The sequence below is a fragment of the Phalacrocorax aristotelis genome, chromosome Z (genome assembly GCF_949628215.1).
Source record: "Phalacrocorax aristotelis chromosome Z, bGulAri2.1, whole genome shotgun sequence".
Classification (NCBI taxonomy): domain Eukaryota; kingdom Metazoa; phylum Chordata; class Aves; order Suliformes; family Phalacrocoracidae; genus Phalacrocorax; species Phalacrocorax aristotelis.
The window spans coordinates 54,097,819-54,119,055 of NC_134311.1; the positions used below are offsets into that span (position 1 = coordinate 54,097,819).

Genomic DNA, 21,237 nt, shown 5'->3' on the forward strand with positions numbered 1-21,237 from the left:
AAAATAATTCTTATCTTAAATCACAAGATAATGGCTCAAGATTACATCTTTATTACTGTAGTCATGTGACAGGAATCAACATCCACTTAATCCACTGAAAACTCACACCAGGCAGAATCATAATCTCACGAACTGAAGAATTATACTCCTGAAATCCCTTCTTTCATCATTGGTGTCAAATCCTGAAATGCAACACTAGAAGAAACCCAAGTGGCGGACAGAGGGGAAAAACTGATGACAAGCTTTGGCAAGAGAAATCATTTGCATGTAGATCCTAGCCAGTAAACTTACTCATTTTTATCAAGACTGACTCTTTGTTTTTAATTTATTTTTCAAAAAGTGACATTATTAAGACATGTTAGGTTTGGTACAAGAAGTATTTACACAAAAGGAAAAAAGTATTTACATAACAGGAGAAGAGAGAGAACATATATCACAGCAGTGGTCCAATCATTTAATGGTATCAGACAACTGAAGAAAGTTTAGCCCAACAAAATACTTCATACAGAAATCAGCACCATAGAAATGGGGTGCTTTTAATTATTAAAGCTCTATGGTGGAACAACATTAGAACCAGATATTAGAAAACTGCCATATAAACATATTTAAATGTTATAATGCTGTCAATTATAAAATAGTCTCATTATACGTATTGATGATCTTTCACTTCTTGCAAGACTTCAGCTTCAGCTTGAGTTTGTAACAAACAGTACTCCAGTACTCATCATCTTTTGTTCTTGCCAGGCTTTTTTTTAAATTCCCTACTTTTTTTCTTCACTGAAATAACTTCACTCTTCACAGAATAGAGGAATCATTACTTCCCAGTCTCTCCTTACCATAAGACTCTTCACAGGTGTGTCTGAGTGTTTCACAACTAAAGCCCACCTTCCAGTGGTAGCTGAGCTGGGTTATAAAACAGTCAAGAGAGCGAAGGGTCACTAACATCTGGGAATCTACAGCTCTGGAAAGTGCGAAGCCTTCTACCCCATCAAAAGCTACTCCCTACACCCCACATGTATGTTCATGCACTCTTTCGTTCTTCAGTCACTTCCAAGTTCTCCCTGGTTCCCTACCCAAACACAGATCTCTTTCAAAAACCTACATATCCCATTTTATTCCAATCTCATAGTCTAAACAAACTATCTCCACGTCACGCAAGACTTTAATCTGCTCTCTTTTCCTCCTGTCATCAGTTTCCTAGGCATCACTCCACCTTTCACTCCTGTTCCAGCTCCTCTGATTTTGACTCACATAAACCCAAATTGCTTCCCTCACACCTCACCAGCTACCAGCCTGCGCCTAACCAGTGGGGCAGCTTCAGTCCTGCTGTCATTCAGGTCCCACCACTGCTACACCCACTTACAAGTGGCACACCCTGACCTTCCTCCTGTGGCACCTCGTCCTCTCGCACAGCTGCTTCTTACACTTCACAGCTCTCATTTCTGCTACCAAAGCCAGCTTCCCCCTCCATGCTGCCTGCACCTAGCAAGCAAGAGAGAAAGCATCATCTTCTCCCATTTTCAGCGGCTGAACTGGCTCACCACTGAGGGAAATCAGTCACATTCAGGCTTGGCCTGTCTTTAATGCCTAAGCAGTTCCCAGGTGTGCAGAAGTATGGCTAACGCTGGGGTAACTAGAACAACATGGAGGGCTCCTGAGACGGGAGATGCGGCACAGCTTCCCTGAGAAGGATGCTCACCTGCCTCACCTCGAAGCCACCGGCACTGGAGGGGCACACTAGCCCTTGGCCACGCACGCACGCGCGCCTCAGAGGGTCCTGCAATAGCCCTGCCCAGCGACCTGCGCCCGCACTCCAGCCCACCAGCCGGTAGGTCTCCCGGCCGGGCGGCAAGGTCACCCGCCCCACCCCGGCGCCGGCCCACAACCAGCCGGGCGGGGCCCCTCAGCCCGGCCTCCAGCGCCCGGGGGCGGCGAGCTACCTCAGCTCCTCCAGGGGTGGACCTAAGATGGCATCGCCTCGCACCTCCTCCTCCTCACCCGCCGGGGCAGCGGGAGAGCCCCACGTGGAGCCGGCACAGTCCCCCCGAGGCGGGTCGGAGCTGCAGACAAGAGGCGGCCGGGCCACCCCCTCTCCGCGGGCCGCAAAAGGGCTGGAGGCGGCCTAGCCGCGGCGGGGACGGACGGCAGAGGGGCGACGCCGGCCGGCCGAGGCCGCCACCGGGCGGGGCGCTGGGCACCGGGGGAGGCGGTGCCGCAGCAGCCACCACCGCCGCGCCCACGGTCCCCCGGGGCCGCTTGCCTCGGCTCAGCCCTGCCCAGGTGCGCTTTGCCTGGCGCAGGTGCTTAAATAGCGGCGCCGGTTGCGCCGCGGCAGTCCTTCGCGCCGCGGCCAGGTAAGGGGAGGGCGCTCGGAGCCCTTCGCCGCCGACCTTTCCCCGCACCTGCTCCGGGGCCGTGCCGCGGTGCGCGAAGGTCGCTCCGCTGCCCGCCGCCACGGCTGGGCTCTTCCTTTTGGCCGCAGGGGCGGCATAGCCCCCGCGTTGAAGAAAGCGACAGGGGCCGGCGAGAAAATGGCGGGCGGTCGCTGGCCGCTCCTCCGGGTGCAGTGGGGGGAGGCCGGGAAGCGGCGGTGTGCGAGGAGGCAGGGCGCGGTGCGCGGAGGAGGGCCCCCCGGCGGGCAGGCGCTCTGTCGGGAGGGCGGCTCGTCCGCCGGTTGCCCCCCGGGACGGGGCCGCGGCGGGCGGGTGGGCTTGTGCCGTGTCTGCCCGCAGCCGCTGCCAGCTCGGCCCTGTCGCTGCCGTGTTCCTCACTCCCCTCAAGGATGGCGGTTAGGGCTGTGCACCGCGTGTCGCTCATCCAGGGCTTAAATGTCCTGGGGTAAGAAAAGCCACTGCTTCCCCACGGTGACCTTTATGCCACCTCTGTGAGAGGAACGGATGTCTCAGAAGGGGCCTCTGCAAATTATTCTGCTGACTTTAAATGCTCCCGTTGCTGCTGGTGGTATAGGATGGGAAGGCACTGATGAGGAGGCTCTTGCTGGGGTGGAAGGCCCCACGTGAGCCAGGTGCTGTGTCCTTGCAGGGAGGTGTCAGACAGGCTGCCCTGCCTCACTCCATCTTGATGCACAGGAGCTGTTCTTTCAGGGCATGGTTCGTCCTGATGAAGACCTTAGTGTGACTTAGAAAATTCAGTGACTTAGAAGGGAACATGCCTGAAGGGCTGGTGAATGAGGAGGGGTATGCCATGGGATGCTGGTTTCCCAGATGGAGCAGAGCTTAATTGCTTGTCCATTAGTTGGCTATGGTTAATGCCCCAGGAAACTGGGACAGGAAGGCTTTGGGCAGCTTTTGGAGTCCTGCATCTTCCTGATGGTCACGCTCATATCCTGTCAACGGTCTGTAAGTCTCTTTGCCTGTGCCTTTTGCCACTTCAAGGTACATCAGCCCCATGGGACAGACCTTCCCAGAACTTGCTCTCTGTTGGGTTACCTGCTTGAAGAGTCAGCTCTGGCTTTAACTATGTCTGTCTACCTTCTCCCCAGACTCCCTGCAGGTACTGCAGAAGACAGGAGCTGCTTTGTCCCAGCTCTTGTGTGCCGCCAGTGTGTTGCGTAAAAACCATCCCACACGCATGGGACCCTTCAGAGCCTGTTGTTGAATGTAGGTGCTGTCCTAGCTGCCTGCATGGCATCCAACCAATGAATTACCCAACTTTGCTTTGCAAGCCCCTCTCTGTGTCTAGACACCCTTTTGGGGTCCTTGCATCCAACCACGGCATCAGGACTGTCTTCGCTGCCAAAGTGGGTGGGGAACATTTGTGGACCAGCTTTTACTCTAGCTGTTTTTTTCTTGTAGCCCACATGGATAGTAGTTGGCAGCTTCTTCACAGTGCAGTTCTGTCTGGTGCAGGTCAGAATCCCTGACTCTGCTGGTTTGTGATGAGAAGGGTCCCTGGCGCACATGTGTCTGAAGACAGGCAGGATTCATCCCATTTTCTGGAAATTTCTACTGCAGCTGCTTTCCAGCACTTCTCCGGACATAGACTCCTGCGGCACCTGCAATGGTCGTAAATAACAGCATAGCGGTACCATTCTTACGCTGTGAGCTGTCAAAATCATTTTGTGAAACCATATAGGCAGAGTTTCTCTGTGGTATCTGCTCCCTGCTTAAGGAGCTTTTCCAACAGTGTCTAAATCTTGGGAATCCTCCTGGAATATCAGAGTTGTATGCTCTGCGAGGTGAGAGTGCTGTCAGGCACTAATAAGAGACTGCATACATAAGAGGTCAGACTGGATATACTTGTCATCTCAAAACTTTTTAGTACTTGTAGTCTTAATGTTGCTTGAAAGTAGGAAACTGCAAGTACATCCTGTCAGGGATTTCCCCCTAGCTTCTCATATATGTGAGGAAAAAACACCATGGGGAGGGAAGAGAGTGCGGATGAAGGTGGCAAACTCCAATTTAGTTTAACCAGCTGTGCTCATGGATGGGTACTTCTGCTGAGTGTCAAGCTAAGAGTGCAATTCAGGGGGGAAACTGTGATATGATAAAGAACAGGAAATAGCATGGGTACAGTCACAGATGTGGATGGAGGGGGAAATCGGATACAGAGAGTGAGAACAAGTGGAGAGCCATTCATGTTGTGACATGGAAGTTACACTGAATGAAGTTGAGAGGACTTTTCCTTCAGGTAGCTTGTCCTATCAGGAGTCTTGGTTTAATTTTAAACCTGGGAAGGGCGGAAGAAAAATATCACACAATGGCAGTGGCAACTTTCTGGTAGCAGTTCAAAAATTGGAGATATGGGTGAAAGCATTTAAATTGAAAACTCTTGAAAAGGATGGCTTGTGACTTCTAATGGGGTCTCCATTGTGGACTACAACTGACAGGGTATTGTAGTTTTTGAAATAACAACACAGACTAGACCTGATCCTTCTGTTTGAAATTACTTGTGTGCTTTTGCAAGTGAAAGAGCAGAATGGGGCCTACTCTGGGAAACATAAAGCAGAGGGACAGCAGTGTTTTAATTCTTCCAATGCTTTTTTCTTTTAATCCTCAGTTCCTGAATTCATATGACTGCATGAGGCTATCAAATTTCATATGAGTAAGGGGGAATAAATTTATAGCCCTGGTGTTTGCTGTGGAAATCTTGGACAATATGAACTCTGAAGGTTCAAACTGAAAGCAAAAAGTCCCAGTTTCATCATTAAAAACTTGTATTTTAAAATCCTTGGAGTTGTCCATAATGTAAAACTTGTATTACAAGTGTTACACAGAAAAATGACAAGAAATTGTGATGTTATTTCCTGTTCTATATACCTTGCATGGGCCAGACTTAAAAAAGGGCAAAGCACTATATCATTTAAGTTAAGCTCATAACCAGACTTCCTTTACAAGCTGTGTTTCCAATTCCCTCTTCCCTCATACTTAACTGCCTGCACACTACTGGATTTTGTTCTAGCAGTTTCTGATCTGGTATTTCCGTGTCTGCTCTCAGACTTGGAGTCAATACGAAGGGAAAATTCCCTTATGTCAATATGCCTGTGGAGATACCAGATCTAATGGAAGTATTTCAGGCACAAAGTCAATATAAGGCTTGCTTCTTTCTTAAAATAATTCTTCTTGAAACACAAGAAATAAAGCTTAATCTTGCATTGGGTTTTCTATTAATATTTGGTGGTAGCGTAAATGACAATTAGTCCTCCCTTGGATGTTGCAGCATGAAATATGTGGCTTTCATCTTCAAAGCCACAACAGACTGTTCTCAATGTTCCTTCTTTTGTGGCCTGAAAGAATTAAGAAAATATGCACATGCTTCATTTCTAATGTGTGTTTTAACTTAATCTCATAACAAGAAGATTGGTGGAAGAGAAGCAGGCGCTGTGTTGGAGTAATGACAACAAATCTCTAGATTTTTCTTTTTAAGGGCTAAATGTTTGAGTTTTTTTTCCCTTCACATTATTTCCTTTTGTCCTAATTTACTTGTACTTATGTCCATGTTTTCTTTCCTCGAGGGAACTGCAAAGAAAGGATTCAGAGTTCTCTCTAATTATAGTGTATTGCTGTAATAATGGTTAATGTGCCTCAGCAGAAAAATATCTCAAGACAGTTGTGACTTAAACTGGACTTTGCTGCATTGGTTTGCTGGGTTTTGGTTTTTTTTTTCTATTTCAGAGGCCCTTTACTAGGTTTTGTGCATTTGTTGGTAGGTCAGTAAATCTGAGTCACCTCAGATCAATCGTGAAACTGGGGGAAATTTCTAGACCTGAAGGAGCATATGCAGTTACGAGAAACAATTTTGTTACCTTAGGAAAGACTAGTGAAGTCAAGGAAGAAGTGACCAACCCAATCCGTTTTCTCTGCTCAGAAATAGAGCCTTCAAACTGATTCCAGCTAATGCAGTATTGAAAGTGTGCTTGGTTAAAGGTCTTCAGTTTGAAATCTATCAGAATTCCTTCAATTTCTATTTTGTGAGATACTGTCCTAGCTTTAGTGCTCTTTACAACCATGGTGTTTTTCTGGACTTCGTTCAGACCAGCGAAGAAACACTTTGCAGACATAGTTTACAAACTAACTGACTGCAGTGATGGGATGCATTAAGGAAGTCCATCAGTTTTGTTCTTCAAGATAGCCAGCTGGGAGACTTTGTGGCTTCCTGCAGTGGCCTTCTTGCCATGTGGTGCAGCCTGTTTCCTCGCCCATCGAGCCTCATGCTTATCGAGCCTTTTACCTGCATGCTGCTTTCTGCCTTCTGTGCTGCTGAGGGTCTAGTTTGATGTTCAGCAGTAAAATATCTAATAAACTTCATCGTTCATATATCTGCTCAGCCAATTCTTTAACTGGGTCCTGCCTTTACAGTGGCTAAGTAAAGTGACTCGATAGATTGCCTTGCATTGCAGACAGATAATTATGTCTTTGAATGACCAGTGGATTTTATGGTTGTGTTTTTTCATCCCAGTGGGGCACTGCAGTTACTGGGGAGTGAGGTGAGGTTTGTTGTGGCTGACACATGTTCAACAGTTTGCTTCCAGAAATCACATAATACTTTGTTTTTCTTGTGGAATAACTGATGTTGAGGCATATGTAAAAAGGATTCAATCTAACTTCATTTTTAGCTTCTAGTCATCTGAATTAGTAGCAGGGCAGTGGAAGCTGGTAGAGGAAAGGCTGAAGGTTAACTAAGAAACGGCAGGAACTAAGCCAATTCCCTGCTTCCATCTGTGACAAGCTCCTCCAGTCCCTATATATCCTTCCTGATGTATCCAAGTTGTAGATGAAGTGGTCTTTCATGGGAGACTGCTGGTGAGGGGAAGAGGGCAGTGTTAAAACAGTGCAATATGAGCATGCTTAAGTACCTCCTACACTTCAGAGGGGATAGCTTTCTCATAGTCCATACAGGCTTGCTATTTTTCATAGCCTGAAATTTTCCTGGCTTTCAGGTTGGCTTTTGATGGATGGTAGCCACTTGGACTGAGGTCTCTGTGGTTGCTAGTCACTGTGGTATGGAGTACAGGTGTCCATCTGAGCCCTGTAGGCTAGAGTGTGAGTACAGCACAAATTCCCTTGTGCATAATGGCAGAAATATTTTTTTTCCTAGAGCTCACTGAGTGGCACTCTGTCCTAACTTTCACTCAGGTTTTCCCTGCAACAGTTTGTCCACATCCAGATTTGTCATCCATACTATCATATGGACTTTTATTGGCCTCAGCACTACTTTCTGTTTTCTTCTGTTTTACTTCTGAATCTAGACTCCTATGGGCTCAGAAGCCTTCTGGGAGCCACTGTTGTTATATTTCTTTTTAAAGCTTGGAGCATATACAAAGGATTCAGGAGTAGGGAAAGTGGAATGGAAGTGTGGGAGCAGTATGCTTACCAGCTCTAACTATGGAATCAGTGAGACTTGAAGTACACAGTCTTTTTTCTTTTTTTTGCCTTTCAGAACAGAACCATAAGATCTTCTGTGTACTTACTCTTGCAGCTGTATAGGGCAGGAATCTGATTTAAGGAGAGAAACAGAAAAGTCTTTATTGCTTGTGGAAGGCAAAGCAGATTTGTATGCTTTGAAAAGGTATGTATTAGAAGATTTACTTGCTAAAAAGTCCAATAGTCATCAATAGTCATTTGCATCCAGGTTCTTTCTCTCAAGAGCTGTCACTTGCTGCCATTCACTACAGAAATTTCCCCTAGCTTTCTGTTTTCAAGGGGAAAGCTAGCGTGTCCTTGTTCCCAAGATTCAGCCTTTGAAAATAATGTCCCCTTAATCATGAGACTGTGCGACTAAAGAAATAATTAATTTAGCTGTACAACAGCAATTACAGTTGTTTTCAGTCTAACTGTAAAGCAAGTTCTGTCTTTTCATCGGCATTCAATGGCAGCAAACTTGATTAGGCCCTTTAATCCATAATGAAGGTACTACAAAACAGAAAATACACCAAGACTGTACCATACAGGCTGTGTAGCAAATGCAGAAGTTAATATTATAATATAGCTAGTCCCACTGGTTTTTTTTCTTCTTTTGATTTGTATATTTTCATATTCACAGATCTACTGTAGTTTTCTGCCACTTAATGCTAACAGGAAAAAAAAAAACCAAAACACAAAAAAACCCCAACTGTTCTGCTTGAGGAGATTCTGTTGTAATGTATCCGGTGGCTGTTCCTGTACCAGGAGGTGAAGGAAATACTGGACAACACGGGAAACTTATTTTTTTCCTTTTTGTTTTTGGAGCTGTGTTGCTCTGCGCTGGATTCCTGCTTTCAGTCTTTATTCTCCAGTCGTGCCCATCTGGAACTTTCAGTGACTGTAACGAGGTCCTTAAGGCTGCTGGGCCTGTCCTAGCTGTAACTGGGCTGGTTTGTGTTTTACTGGCACGATCAAGGGCCAGGCTGTATATAAGACAAAGACATTTGCAAAATGAGCAGGTGTACAGCCTTGTTTTTTGTCGTGGGAGCTGTCAGTTTGCCCAGTTTCTCATTTTTGGATTCCTGTTTTTAACTAGTGGTATGCTAATTAGCATCCTGGGCATTTGGGTTCCTGGCTGCAGCCCCGGATGGCACAGCAAACAGCTGAACCACACCGGCAGTTCTGATGTGGACCTCCAGGGCTGTGGATTCCTGTCACTTCAAATCATGGGACCGTTAATTGTGCTCACTGGGTTGTGTTTCTTCGTGATAGCTCATGTTAAAAAGAAACAAAACTTAAATCTCGACCAAGAATCTTGTGAAAATGAAGAACATCCTCAGAGCCCTGAATCTTTTCAGGTGACAGTAGGTAGGTAAATAACGTGTGAACTTTACATTTGAGAGTTAGTAGGGCTGTTCTTCCCCACCAAGGATTTACCTCTGAATATTACTCATTTGAGCTCTAAGCATGTCAGTTCTGGCATGTCAAACCAGCCAAACCAGAAAAACATCGCTTTGTCTCATATGTCTTCTGTATGGTGAGTTCAGTTACCTTTCCCTCAAAGACAAAACCTCTCCTTTGGCATAAAAAGAAAGGTCTGACTGTACAGAAGCCGCCATGTAATCTAGCACAAATGAGTCCAATCCCACTTCCTTTCCCAAAGGGCGTAGCTAACACTGCAAATCACGGGTCTAATGACTTCTGTGACTATATTTAAGGTTTATCTGAGCCTTGAGTTCTGACCCCTTAAACAGGAGAATCTGATTCATAAGCAGTGTATTGAATTTTTGTTTTTTAATCATGGCCACATCTTCCATCAGTCAGAGATGTAATTGCGTAGTACTTGAGTAGTATGTTAGCAGGGAATGCTCCCCTGTATATTGCAATGCTTTTAATACCCCATGAATACATTCTATGCATAGATTATTCTGATAACTTTCTAGCTCTCAGAAAGGATTGATGGGTCAATCATAGTATTCCTTGACTGTCATCTGACTGACTGGACTTGAAATCCATGATGCAAAACTTTTTTCTTTCTGCCTGTCAAACCAATGTACAGACCTGTAACCTGGCAACCCTCAGAAAACATAAGGGTTTAAAGTTGATTTTCCAGCCACCAGGATAAATCAAAGGATCGTAGAAAGGAATTCAGATTGTCTTTAAAGGCAAGAAAGCAAAGTTAGTGGATTCCTCTTATACTTCCATCAGGAAAAGCAAAACTGAAACGCTGAGGCCTGGTTGGCGTAGTTGACATTCTGCAACAGTGGTGACATGGCTAGAAAACACCCCCCCTTCACTCAACATTTTTGATGCTCAGTGACTGATGCAATCTGTTTAAAAAAAAGAAAAAAATTGAAACTCCTCAACTACAAATTTGAAATTGGTAGATATGCTGCACAGTATACTTAATAGTGAATTATGTATCAATAGTATTGTGGTTCTAATGTTAGTAGTGTGCCTTCAGCTGTGAGTAATTTATTAGAGAAACTGTCATGGCACACAAAATCAGTCATGAGAACCATTAATGACTTGAATACTTTTGTTATAACTCTGCAGTAGATGTGGAGAACTTGAACTGCCGTATTTTACATATGTGAGGAAAACTAAATACTTGTCTACCCTTAAAGTGAGCTGACAGTAACTGTCCTTTGCACTTCCAGTTTCTGAAGACAGCCAATAGTGAAGAGGTTTGTGTCTCTTAGCTAGATGGAACATTCACCCCCCCCAGCTATATTTTCTAAACTAAATCTTCCATTTATGAATATGCTGCATCTTTATTTTGGGAGAAGTTTGGTTTTGAACATACCTCCAACATACTTGAACAGCCTAGAAAATAACAGTTCCACATTAGGATCATTGCACTTTATCTTAAAATGTAGACAAGTAGACATACTGTAATTCCAAGGACAGGAAATATTCTAAGATACTGTTAGAATAAACAGTGGTGCTCAATTTTTCAGAGGTGGTAACTGGTGGTTTTTTTTCTAGGTGATGCTGTAATGGTATTCCCACCTCCACCACCTCCTTATTTTGCTGACCCTCTGTCACCAACTATGACACACTGTCTTATGTCAAGTGATTTGCCTACAAGTGAAAATCCTCCACCATACCACTCTATCTTCAGTGATGGGTAAGACTGTTTTCTTCTCTGTCTTTGGAAGCCTGAGATGTTTCTCAAGGTATCTAAGACCATGTTCTTAAATAATCTCTGTGAACTGACTCTTTACTAGGTACTACAAAGTTTTCTAGTGTATCACTCGACTTCAGATACCTCACTTGAAATGGCATTACAATATCATAGTATAAAAGGGGAATCACGAACCACAGAGTGTCCTTCATGAGGGTTAAACTTTGAAGTGAAAACTAAGTCTTAAATCAGTGACTTTATTTAAATAGATCAGATTTCTTCCATAGATCATCTAAGAGAAGGTGCCCCTGACAGCAGTGTCTTAGTGGCATGATACCCCACACTGGCAGATTTTAGGAAGCCTCTGCAAAAACAATGCAGCGAGCTCTTCATGACACCTATCCACTGGCCTTGTGACCCTGGAAACACCACTTTAGTGTGTTCTGTTCTTCTCCCTGTGACCCTTATCTCGCTGCCTTAAGGAAGTAAGACCTGCTGTGCTGGTCTGCCTTTTTTCTGCTGTGGCAGTGTGTCGAGATAAAAGGATACCTTGATATTGCAGAAGAAGAGCAGGAAGGCTCTAGGGAACTTAAAGGGGATGTTAGAATGCCCACTTCCTCTCAAGGTGTTGTACTTAACCCGTGCAGCCACTCTTCCATACACTGAGTACAGCTGATTTGCTAGATGCTACCACCACCAAGCTCAGGGAGCAAGAGCTGCTGACTGACTGAAGAGTTCTCTGCACCACAAGAGCTTGCTGGGTTATTTATCCCCTGTGTGTTACCACCAGTGGGCTGCTAACTTGAGGGTGGAAGAGCTTACTGCAAGGGCCACATACTAGGAGCCAGAACTAGATCTGGGCAGGAGAGCTAGATGCCCCAACTTATTTTCAGGCCCTTAATGATACAGAATTGACTTGGCTTTACGTTTTGGAAGGTCCTATGCCAGCTTATTTTTGATCTGTGAGTCAGTAGGTGGTTTGGGACTTCTTCATTGGATGACTTCAGTTTACAAGATTGAATCTGCAGCATCCTAAGGACCATTATTGCAGCAAGAGCCCCAGCCTGCCTGGCTGTGTCCAGTCATAGTAGTTGTCAGGCCATTGCTTTAATAGCTTTCCACTATACTCCAGACTTCCCACTCATATGAGGCAGTGTTCCATGACCAGCTGTACCAGCTGTGTGCCTCATGTCGGTACTCTTTCAAAACTCTAGTGCTAATCTTCCCTTTGAAGCAAGCAAACATGAACCCTCTTCCTGCCCAAAGACCTAAATGCCACAGGAGGAAGATACTTTTGTTAGCAATGGTGCTTATTCTTGTCACCATGCTGTGTGCAGCCATGTCTGTGGTTTTTCAGTCATCCTTTGAAGTATACCTGGTAGTTTCTTGAGGCACTGTGCAAAGGCACACTGTTCTCTGGTCAATCGCCATCACAACAACTCATTATTTTCTATTTCATACTGCCCTCCTCCAAACATTTTTCCCCATCTTTGCAGACGGCAGATGCTTCCTTTTGTTGCTATTATGACAAGCCAGTCTGTCCTTCTGCCTTTCCTCAAAATAACTGTTTTTTAACATAGCATAAACACATCTCTCTAAAAACCTACTCACTCTTTCTTACTACTGTACAACACTCTCTAGTGCACAGTGGGACTGGCCCCAAACAAAAAGATGATCGTGTACATACCACCTAAGGAAGTGAGACACTCAGTGTTTGGTTGCCACTGACTGAGGTCCGGCTTGAGGTTGATGACTTGTGCTGAGGGATGCAATGCCTAATAAACCCTAGCTACACACACAATTCGTTCAGTTTGCTCCTTTTCCACTTAAGTTGTTTCAGAGAGAGTACTTTTTGTGCAAAGCTGATGAGAATCTGTTGACTACTCGGTGCCCTAAACACCTGCCAATTCCAGATGACAAGGGTAGATGCAGGGATCAGATGACGTTGGGGATCAAGCAAAAGTGCTTTCCAGAGAGCAGTGGCTCTCATAACCAGGCACAAACTGTTGTGTGAAAACACATTGTATTTTGTGAAGTATAAAAGTCTTTGCCTGTTCTTAGGCTGCGAGTGAAATATATCAGCTCTGAGCTGTACTACTGCAATTGAAGGAGACACAGAGCGATCAGGAGAGAAAAAAAACTGCTGCTGCTGAAAGAAGGAATTTACATGAAGTCTTCCTATTCTTACTGGACTGGGTGAAGGCATCCACAGCTGGAAGGCGTTTCATATCAGCTGCAGCTAGTCCTGGAGTTAGGCACCACACTGATCCTGTCTGTGCTACAGCTCCAGCGTATGCTCTAACTCCCTTCTGGTATGTACATCCCAGATGTACATACAAAGCAAATGGTTGTGTGACTTGCCCTGAGTGTGAACCTGGACCTCTGGTAGCCCTGAGACAGCCAGTTCAAATATGGTCCATCGACACCCTTAAAAAACATTTCCGTTTAAATACATTTAGAACAGTCTGGAGTGGATAACTGGGAGAAATATGGGAACATACCTGAAAGCTGTGTTCTGCTGCAGCCTTACAAGCAGCTGACAGTGACACTTGTACCACCTCTCTGTAAAAGTACAATGCACAAAACTGGAGGCCACTAGTCCTCTCTACCATATAATTTCAGGCCTTGAGTTCACATGTGGGCTGCCAGCCCATGTGCTTGGTAAAACGTGTGCGTTATCAGAGGGTCTGAAAGAATGCAAGCAGCACACCCTGCACTGAAAAAGGGAAAACAAAGGATGGTGGGGGAATGGCAAAAAAGTTCCTTGGACTTCCTGTGGGCTTTCCCTGCTGGTGCACATACCAGGTGACCCCTTCTTCCTTCACCCATTCTACTACAAAATCTCTTGCAGCTGGATCAACTGCCCAAACCCACAAATGTCCAGTTCTGGTGCTCTGAACTTTGTATTTGATCCCGTCAACTCCATCATCTTTGAATGCCTGTCTGGACTTCTCTGTCTTGTGAACGTATGTGCACAAAGAGGCAGTTGGTAGCCCAGCTTGTTGGGGCAGTTTCTAGTGAAGTGGACAAAACACCTCAACCTTGGATGCAGGAACCCTGGCCTCCTGCTTTGGCATTCTGTGGCTGGCAGCACTGTAGCTGTTGCCCTTCCATACTCCCCAGGGTCCTCCCAGAAACCCTGTGAGTTGATACCATGTCTGGGTATTTCACTCTATAGTGCTCTCCCACAGGTCAGTACCTAGTAGCAGCCACAGCATCTTGACTAGTGCAAATTGGTTTCCAAGGTCTATCATGGAGGAGAAGCAGTGGCCTTGTTCCTCCTAACATGGTGCTATGGTTGAAGATCCCAAAGCTCCAGCTTCAGGGAATACCCTTTTCATACGTGGGTGGTTTCTAGGCAAACATGATTTGCCTCTTCAGTCATTGCTCCATGTTCTGTCAGCAAGTGCTGTGGTGGAGGCTATGCTGGATGAGAGAGCTTGCAGGAAGCAAAGTCACAGTCTGATCCTGATTTGGTTGGGTTTTTTCCTGCAATCTGTTATATAGTGCTTCAGCATTTGTCTTGTAGTATGTTCTCTGTCCTATAAACACGCACCATTACACACCAGTAACAGCACTGAAGATGAGGTGTCTATGCTCTGTGTTCCTGCTCCTCACACAGTATTGGTGAGGGTACAGATGCATGCACAAAGGTGAGAGTCAGCTCTGGGAGCAAGTCATGAGGAACAAGTTCTTCACTTTCCTTGGGAAGCAGCTGAAGCAATATGCTGAGGGTCAGCTCCAGCACGAGACGAGCAGGGTGCCAGAACCATAATGGAACAATCAGTAGGGATCCAGTTATGATGGTGAAACAAGGGCAGTGAATACTTGGCTGCCCTCCTTGACTATCACTGGGAGCTTAGCAGTCCAGTTGTGTCCACCTGCTTCTGTTTCTCCATCTCTGAGCAGGAACGCTACTCCTTACATCTGTCATGGGTTGCTGGAAAGCTTAATAAAAGTTTCAAGTTGCCTTTCATGTAAGATCTCAAATGGCTAAGGGTTGTGTTTTGCCATTCAATTCTAAGTCTAGTAACCGTCTTTCATAAGGGAAGCGGACAGTGTGTATGTGATAGACTACAAAAGGAAAGATACATTAGGAGCTAAGGATCAGAAGAAGATTTAATAAGATTGTGAGATAGCCCTGCCAGAAGCAGCTAATACCCGTAAGCCAGGCTGTGACTGGTGATGTGAAAGGTTAGAAGGAAGCTTGTTTGCCCTTCCCATTTGAAGGAATAGAATTTTCATATGAGTCATAATGTAGCCCATAGAATGAAATCCTAATGCTTGTGCAAGTCTGTGCTTCAGGGGATTTTAGGGAGTGTGTGCATACATGTATGTTTATATAAGTCAAGTGGAGTTTCACACACTGTAGAAAAATTAATTATGCTAATATGCAGTTTTGTGTTTTATAGAGCACAGCTTGCAGATGATGAAAGAACAGCTGCTGTTAGAGACTATGAAACCATTTATACAATTTCTGGAAGCAGCTCACCTTCAGATATTTTACCGATGCTGTACCTCTCCTCTGAATCACCTCCAAAATATGAAGAAAAAGCATCAATAACAAATAATGAGTATTCTCCATCTTCTTCAGCTATTTCCTTAGCCACATCTGACACCAGCCCACAGAGGACTGTCAATTAGACTTCATTTTTGAATTTAATTGTACACTCAGATTTACAATTTTTGAATTTATTTGCATTTTGTAATAAAAGCAATAATGTTGGCTGTGTCTAAGTTTTCATCAAAAAGCATAAATGATGAATTTGGGTTTCAAGAAATATTAGGTAATGCTGGGCTTCTGAGCAAGTCGTCTGAAGGGATTCAGTTCACTGCAAGAATGTTAAATGCTCATCTTGTTCTGTTACAGATTCAGTTTCTATTTTTAATTGTTCTTTATATAATGGAGGCACTAAGTAGAGACCAACTTTTTTGCTTATTGTAATTAAATCTGTTTGGAGCTTCGAAAAAGAATAATTAGGAAGTGTTTTTATTTCTATTTTTATATCACTTTTGTGGAAAATACTTGTTTGCCTAGTTATTGACTTTATATGTACTCTAAGAGCATTGTGTTTAAGATTGGGACCAACTATGTTATGGAGAACTTAAATGGTTACTTTTTGGTCTGCCTGGTAACAAACACTCCATGGCTTAATTTAGACTCTGGTCCTTATATAAGTATAATCCCTGTGAAAATCAGTTTTAGCCAGCAGTTAAGAGCCATAAGGCAAAACTGAGGATACTTAATAGGCTAACAGTGTAACTGTGGTAATGACTGATTTCAAGGGGATTATACTGCTGTTCAATATCATTACTCGTGGTTTGTACAAGGAGTGCTTATTTGTAAGGGTGAGTGCCACTCAGCAATGGTATCTTCCAGGTGCAGATGTTACTTACCAGCAAATACAAGAGAGGCAGTTTCATAGAAACACATGCAACAGATGTTTTTAACTGACAGCACTTCACAGACCCTTCAGAAATACAGCCCTCTTAGCTCCTCTTTCCCTGTGCAGCCCCTAAGTTAGTGGTAGCCGCCTGCCTTCAGGACGGAGTGACAACAGGTTTGACTTCTATTTTGTGAATGTTTGCACTGATTCCTGCACTGAAGGATTTGCGTGTAGTAGGTAAAAGTAATTAGCAGGAACTGAGTTGCTGCTGACCTTTGAGGCTTTACGACTTGCTGTGAACTGAGAAACAAGGTGGCAGAGCTATTGTTTGGGCTTGGTTTAGCATGGTGAACTTACCAGCGTTAAAACATCTTGCAAGAGTGATCTCTGTCTTGTTCAGCTGAGTCTCTGAACACCCGCGTGCTCTGGGACCTCAGCTACACCTCAGCTTATCTTCTGCCATGCTGAATTTCAGGGAGCCTGGCTGTAACAGAATGCCAAACTTTGGATTAAGCGCTCAAGTTCTCTGCAGTGCCTAGGGAAAGGTGATTGCCTCGTGTCATCTTATGAACTTGCCTCTCACCTGCAGAGTTCTTGAGAGACATATTCAGGAACTGTATTTGGCCATTTATTTCCACCTTTGCATTGTTCTCTCAGTTATGCTAGGGCAGATCTTAGTGCAGCCACATAAATACAAACCAGCAGTGAGGGAGGTATGTTTAGCCAGCAACAGAGCTGAGGGGCTTATGCATGCAGAGTAATGAACAAACGCGGCACAGAGAGGGATTTAGTATGTGGGAGCTGATTAAACTGACGTGACTCAGCCATGGGAAATGTCTGTATGAAGAATGGGGATCCACAAAAGCCAGCAGGCATTTTGTCCTCTTTTCTGTCAAGTGTTTTTTACCTAATGAGTTTTTCAAGGATGCTGTTCCTTGAATGCCTTCTGTATTCCAAGCTATGGTTTACCATCTTTTTAAATTTTTTTTAAAGCTTTTGTTTCTAACCTGATTTTTAACAGTGGTGCCCACTGCCCTGCACAATTTATGCATACAAAGCCTTGCACATGTCAAAGGAGCTTCTCTCTCTCTCTGGATTTATCATGATATTATATAGCAAGTACAGAAGCTGAAAGACCTAAAAGATCCCATGCAAACAAGGACCCATGTTGTCTTTGTTCTGTTTGAATTACAAGTGAACATTAATTTGCTGAAAAGGTTAAACATCAAAAAGTGTTAACAAATAGATCTTGAAATATGTCACCAGATTTAAAAAAAAAAAGTATGGTCGCATCTGATTGCTAACTGTAAAGGTATTGACCTGTTGTGTTGCCTGCAGTTTGCTCAATCAGTTGTTCCAAGGTGTACCCAAAAGACCAGACAATCCAGTAGAATATGTTGACTCTGAGCTGAGTCCTCTGGAACTGAAACATGATCTTGTTGTTTTCCTTCAAGGTTATTGTGTTTTGATCTTCTATTGAAAGTCTCCAGTGTGGATCACTTTATTTCTGAAAGATGGAAAGCATGCTTTTAGAAAGCTGCTGACCTTACTCTTCGGAGTCAGCACCTCAATTTCCTGGGAAGGGTAGGTGTTACCTCTGAAAACAAGGATTGAAAACAGAATTTCTGTATCATTTTGAGAAGACGCTTAGGAAATAGTTCAATGTACAGCTGCATTAGCATCTTCTATTTTTGACTGGGAGAATCATTCCTTGAAAACTCAGTGGATGTGCCGGGTAATTATGGTAATTATTGGGTTATGCTCTGCATAACCTGCTCAGCACTGAGAGAGCTAACATAGCCAGGGCAACAGTATTTGCTTACTGTGTTGTCAAAATCTGTTTCAGCAAGGTCAGAAAATGTGAGTAAGAGGCTAGCAGATCTGCCTGCACCACTGAAGGCTACCACTGGGTGAACAGCATTAGTGGGAGGAATTTTTGATGTGGGGAGTAGGGGTGAAATGTCTGTATTAGAAAGGAAGCAACACCTTGTAAAACTATAAAAGTAGCTTAAAATAATACAGAATAGCATTTTTATTGAGGAAGTGAGATACTTTACTGTCACACTAATGGTGCTATAACCCCCTTTCTGCCCTAAGGTTAGCTTAAGTGCTTGATGTACAAATACTAGGGAGCAAATCAAGTTGGTTACTGATTCACACTACTTAAACAGGCAAAGTGGGAGGTAAAGATTGCTTATCCTCTGTACATTAAGGTCTCTCTTCCTTGCTGCCTGCACTGACATTGCTCTGCTTCTAACTGCAACACTACAAACCTTTGGATATGAGGATTCATGAAAATAAAAATGGATGCCTCCTCTCTAGAGCAAGTCTCTTTCTGCATCACCAGCAGCTAAAAAAAATGGAAAGCTGACTCATATGAAAAACAGATTGCACAGATCTCTGCAATGATACTATGTTTTTCGGATAGCAACACTTACTGGATTAAACCCACCCCATCCTTGCCTTTCATGGTTGGCAGCCTTGTATCCATCTATCCCTTTCCCATCCTACCTCCTTAGAGTCATAGCTCGTGGGGCATTTCTGTATCCAGGCAGACAATTCTGCCAATACCTTCATGTTTCTGCAGTGAACGTGACAGTCTTCATCTAGATCTGGGCTCCTCCCTCTATCACACCTGCATGTATTTGGATAATTAGGTATGGTAACACCTTCATTTTGGTACGCCCGCTGACAAGACGACATTCCCTGGGAACATAGAAAACCTCCTTCCAGGTAGGTGCTGTTGTGGGCAGCTGTCTGAATCTGCTCCTCACAGCTTATTTACACATTGAGGCTGGCAGTGCAGTAGTACAGGGCCCCAGGGTGCAAGGCCCACTCGTGGTGGTTCTTAGGTACTGCTTTTACACATGTAATTGATGGTTTCCACTAAAGATGCCACATGCAGTTGCCTTTCCCTGGGAAAAAGTCTCTTTTAGTCAAATCATTGTCTCCTTAATCTCCCTTCAATTGAATGTTTTGTTATGGAATGACACTTTGTATCTACTCTTTTTAAAGCCAATCAGTGTGCAATACCACGGTGTCATTTTCTCTTATACAGCATCTTCTGCATGTTCAGTGACTAAGTCCCTGACTATATTACAGGCATGTAAGAAAATAAAACCTCCCTACAATGGGATGATAATATGTATGTAAAAATTAATAGCAGAAGTAGAGGAGAAAGGATTAAGTGAAGACTTGTCACTGTTTACAAGGATGACTCTTGAAACATGTTAGAGAACTGAGGAGGTGCAGAGCACCACAGAAAACCTGCTTCCAGCAGCAAGTGCTGCAGGTCAAGTGTGCATTGGTGATAGGAAATTATGTAGAAGAGCAGAAAGCAAAGCAGTGATTGTGTTCAGGGGTAAGGTCCCTGAAGCAGATGGGAACAAAACTGTAGTAAGATCTGAAAACAGCACTCATTCTGAAAACCGTACTCGACCAATTCCTTAGGTTTCACAAAACTGTTTTCATTTGTCTGGGAGTTATTCCAGGTAAAAGGGAATGCATTAAGTAAATCCGCATCTTTAAGCGAGTTCCCAGAACATACCCTTACTTGGCAAAGGAAAGTACTGGCCTCAAAAAATCAGTGTGATCCAGTAATCTCTTAAGACATTGACAGCTGCCTGAATGAGGCATTGTCACTGTCTGGGGAGGCTTAGAGGAAATTATATCTTACAAAGAGAGGGCAGTTTACAGCGAAAGGTATAATTTTCATTTTGATCCTACTGCACAAAACAGAAAGTGTTTTCCATCCCATTTTCAAAGTTTAAGTGACAAGTAGCCTTGGAATAAACCACCTGTATTCTCCAGTTCTACTCTGCACTTAAATACCATGAAGTCATGTCCTAGGCCAGAGACAAAGAGTGTCAGCCATGGGATGATGCAACACGCAACTTGGAAAACTATGACTCTAGCCAGCACCTAAAGACCATTGCGTAGGACCAAGAAAGTGCTCCAGCACAATCCTGCTGCAAATAGTGGTTGCAGAGATCTTGCATGAACGAGAGGAGGAAGGTGATATTACATCTGTATATACCATTAGTTAGACAGCTATTATGATCATCTGCTTTTAAAAGGATGTTGGAAAGCAAGCAGCGACAAGAATGATTCATGGTATGGAAAAACCTGACTTGCAGAGAGCAGTAACAGAAGTTCATTCCATTAAGTTTACCACATATAAGGTTAAAGGTGACTTAGGTTTTGGCTATGAATACCAATACAAGGACAGCTTGTCTGGTATTTCAGCACTTTCTAATTTAGTCGTCATCATACGAAACCACTGCATTGCAAGCCCTAACACTTTGTTCAAGTGGTGCAGAGAGTCATGACTAGACTTGGTGCTGTGGGAAGGTGTGGTCTTCAGTGTATTTGTCAGAAAATTTTTGGCACCCTCAGTAATAGAAGAGACAAAATACTGTCTTTGGAAACTTCCCAGACATTTTTTAAAGGAGTCCAGCACTAATATTCTTCAAGATCTATCTGCTAACAGATGAGAAAGACACATCTGCAGTTGCATTCAGCATCAGTTCTGAAGGCGCCAAATTTGGTGAGCAGCCCCTTTCGGAATTGAGCTGTTGTCACACTGTGTGATATGAATGCACAGTAGACTAAAGGCACCTTTACAAATTTTGAAGCAGCCTGAAAGGTGAGTTTTCTAGTTCTAGAGTTATTTTTATTTTACAAATCTGAGGATAAGCTTGCTTCCCCAGAGCTGCTGGTAGCAGGAAATAGCATTATATGTTCTACCACCTGAGGAGTAATCTCTGTCCTGTGTGTACTCCCCTGCCATGCTAGTCAAAACAGATCAAGTAGTTGGAGACTTTTTCCTCCTTAAGGAATTATACAGACGTTCTACCAGAAC

The 21,237-nt window shown here is 44.0% G+C and overlaps 1 protein-coding gene across 3 annotated transcripts; it reads left to right on the forward strand.

Moving 5' to 3' along the window:
• Window positions 1-1,897: 1,897 nt before the first annotated feature.
• Window positions 1,898-15,715, forward strand: TMEM171 (transmembrane protein 171). 3 transcript variants are annotated; one of them, XM_075078510.1, is made up of 5 exons: window positions 1,898-2,354; window positions 7,900-8,028; window positions 8,503-9,230; window positions 10,851-10,992; window positions 15,402-15,715. In XM_075078510.1, exons 3-5 carry the CDS (start codon window positions 8,600-8,602, stop codon window positions 15,631-15,633), a joined length of 1,005 nt encoding a protein of 334 aa, XP_074934611.1. In that variant the 5' UTR covers window positions 1,898-2,354; window positions 7,900-8,028; window positions 8,503-8,599; the 3' UTR covers window positions 15,634-15,715. The 3 variants fall into 3 exon arrangements, with proteins under 3 accessions (XP_074934611.1, XP_074934612.1, XP_074934613.1); XM_075078511.1 differs by having other exon boundaries at window positions 1,898-2,280; window positions 3,503-8,028; XM_075078512.1 differs by having other exon boundaries at window positions 1,898-2,280.
• Window positions 15,716-21,237: the final 5,522 nt, after the last annotated feature.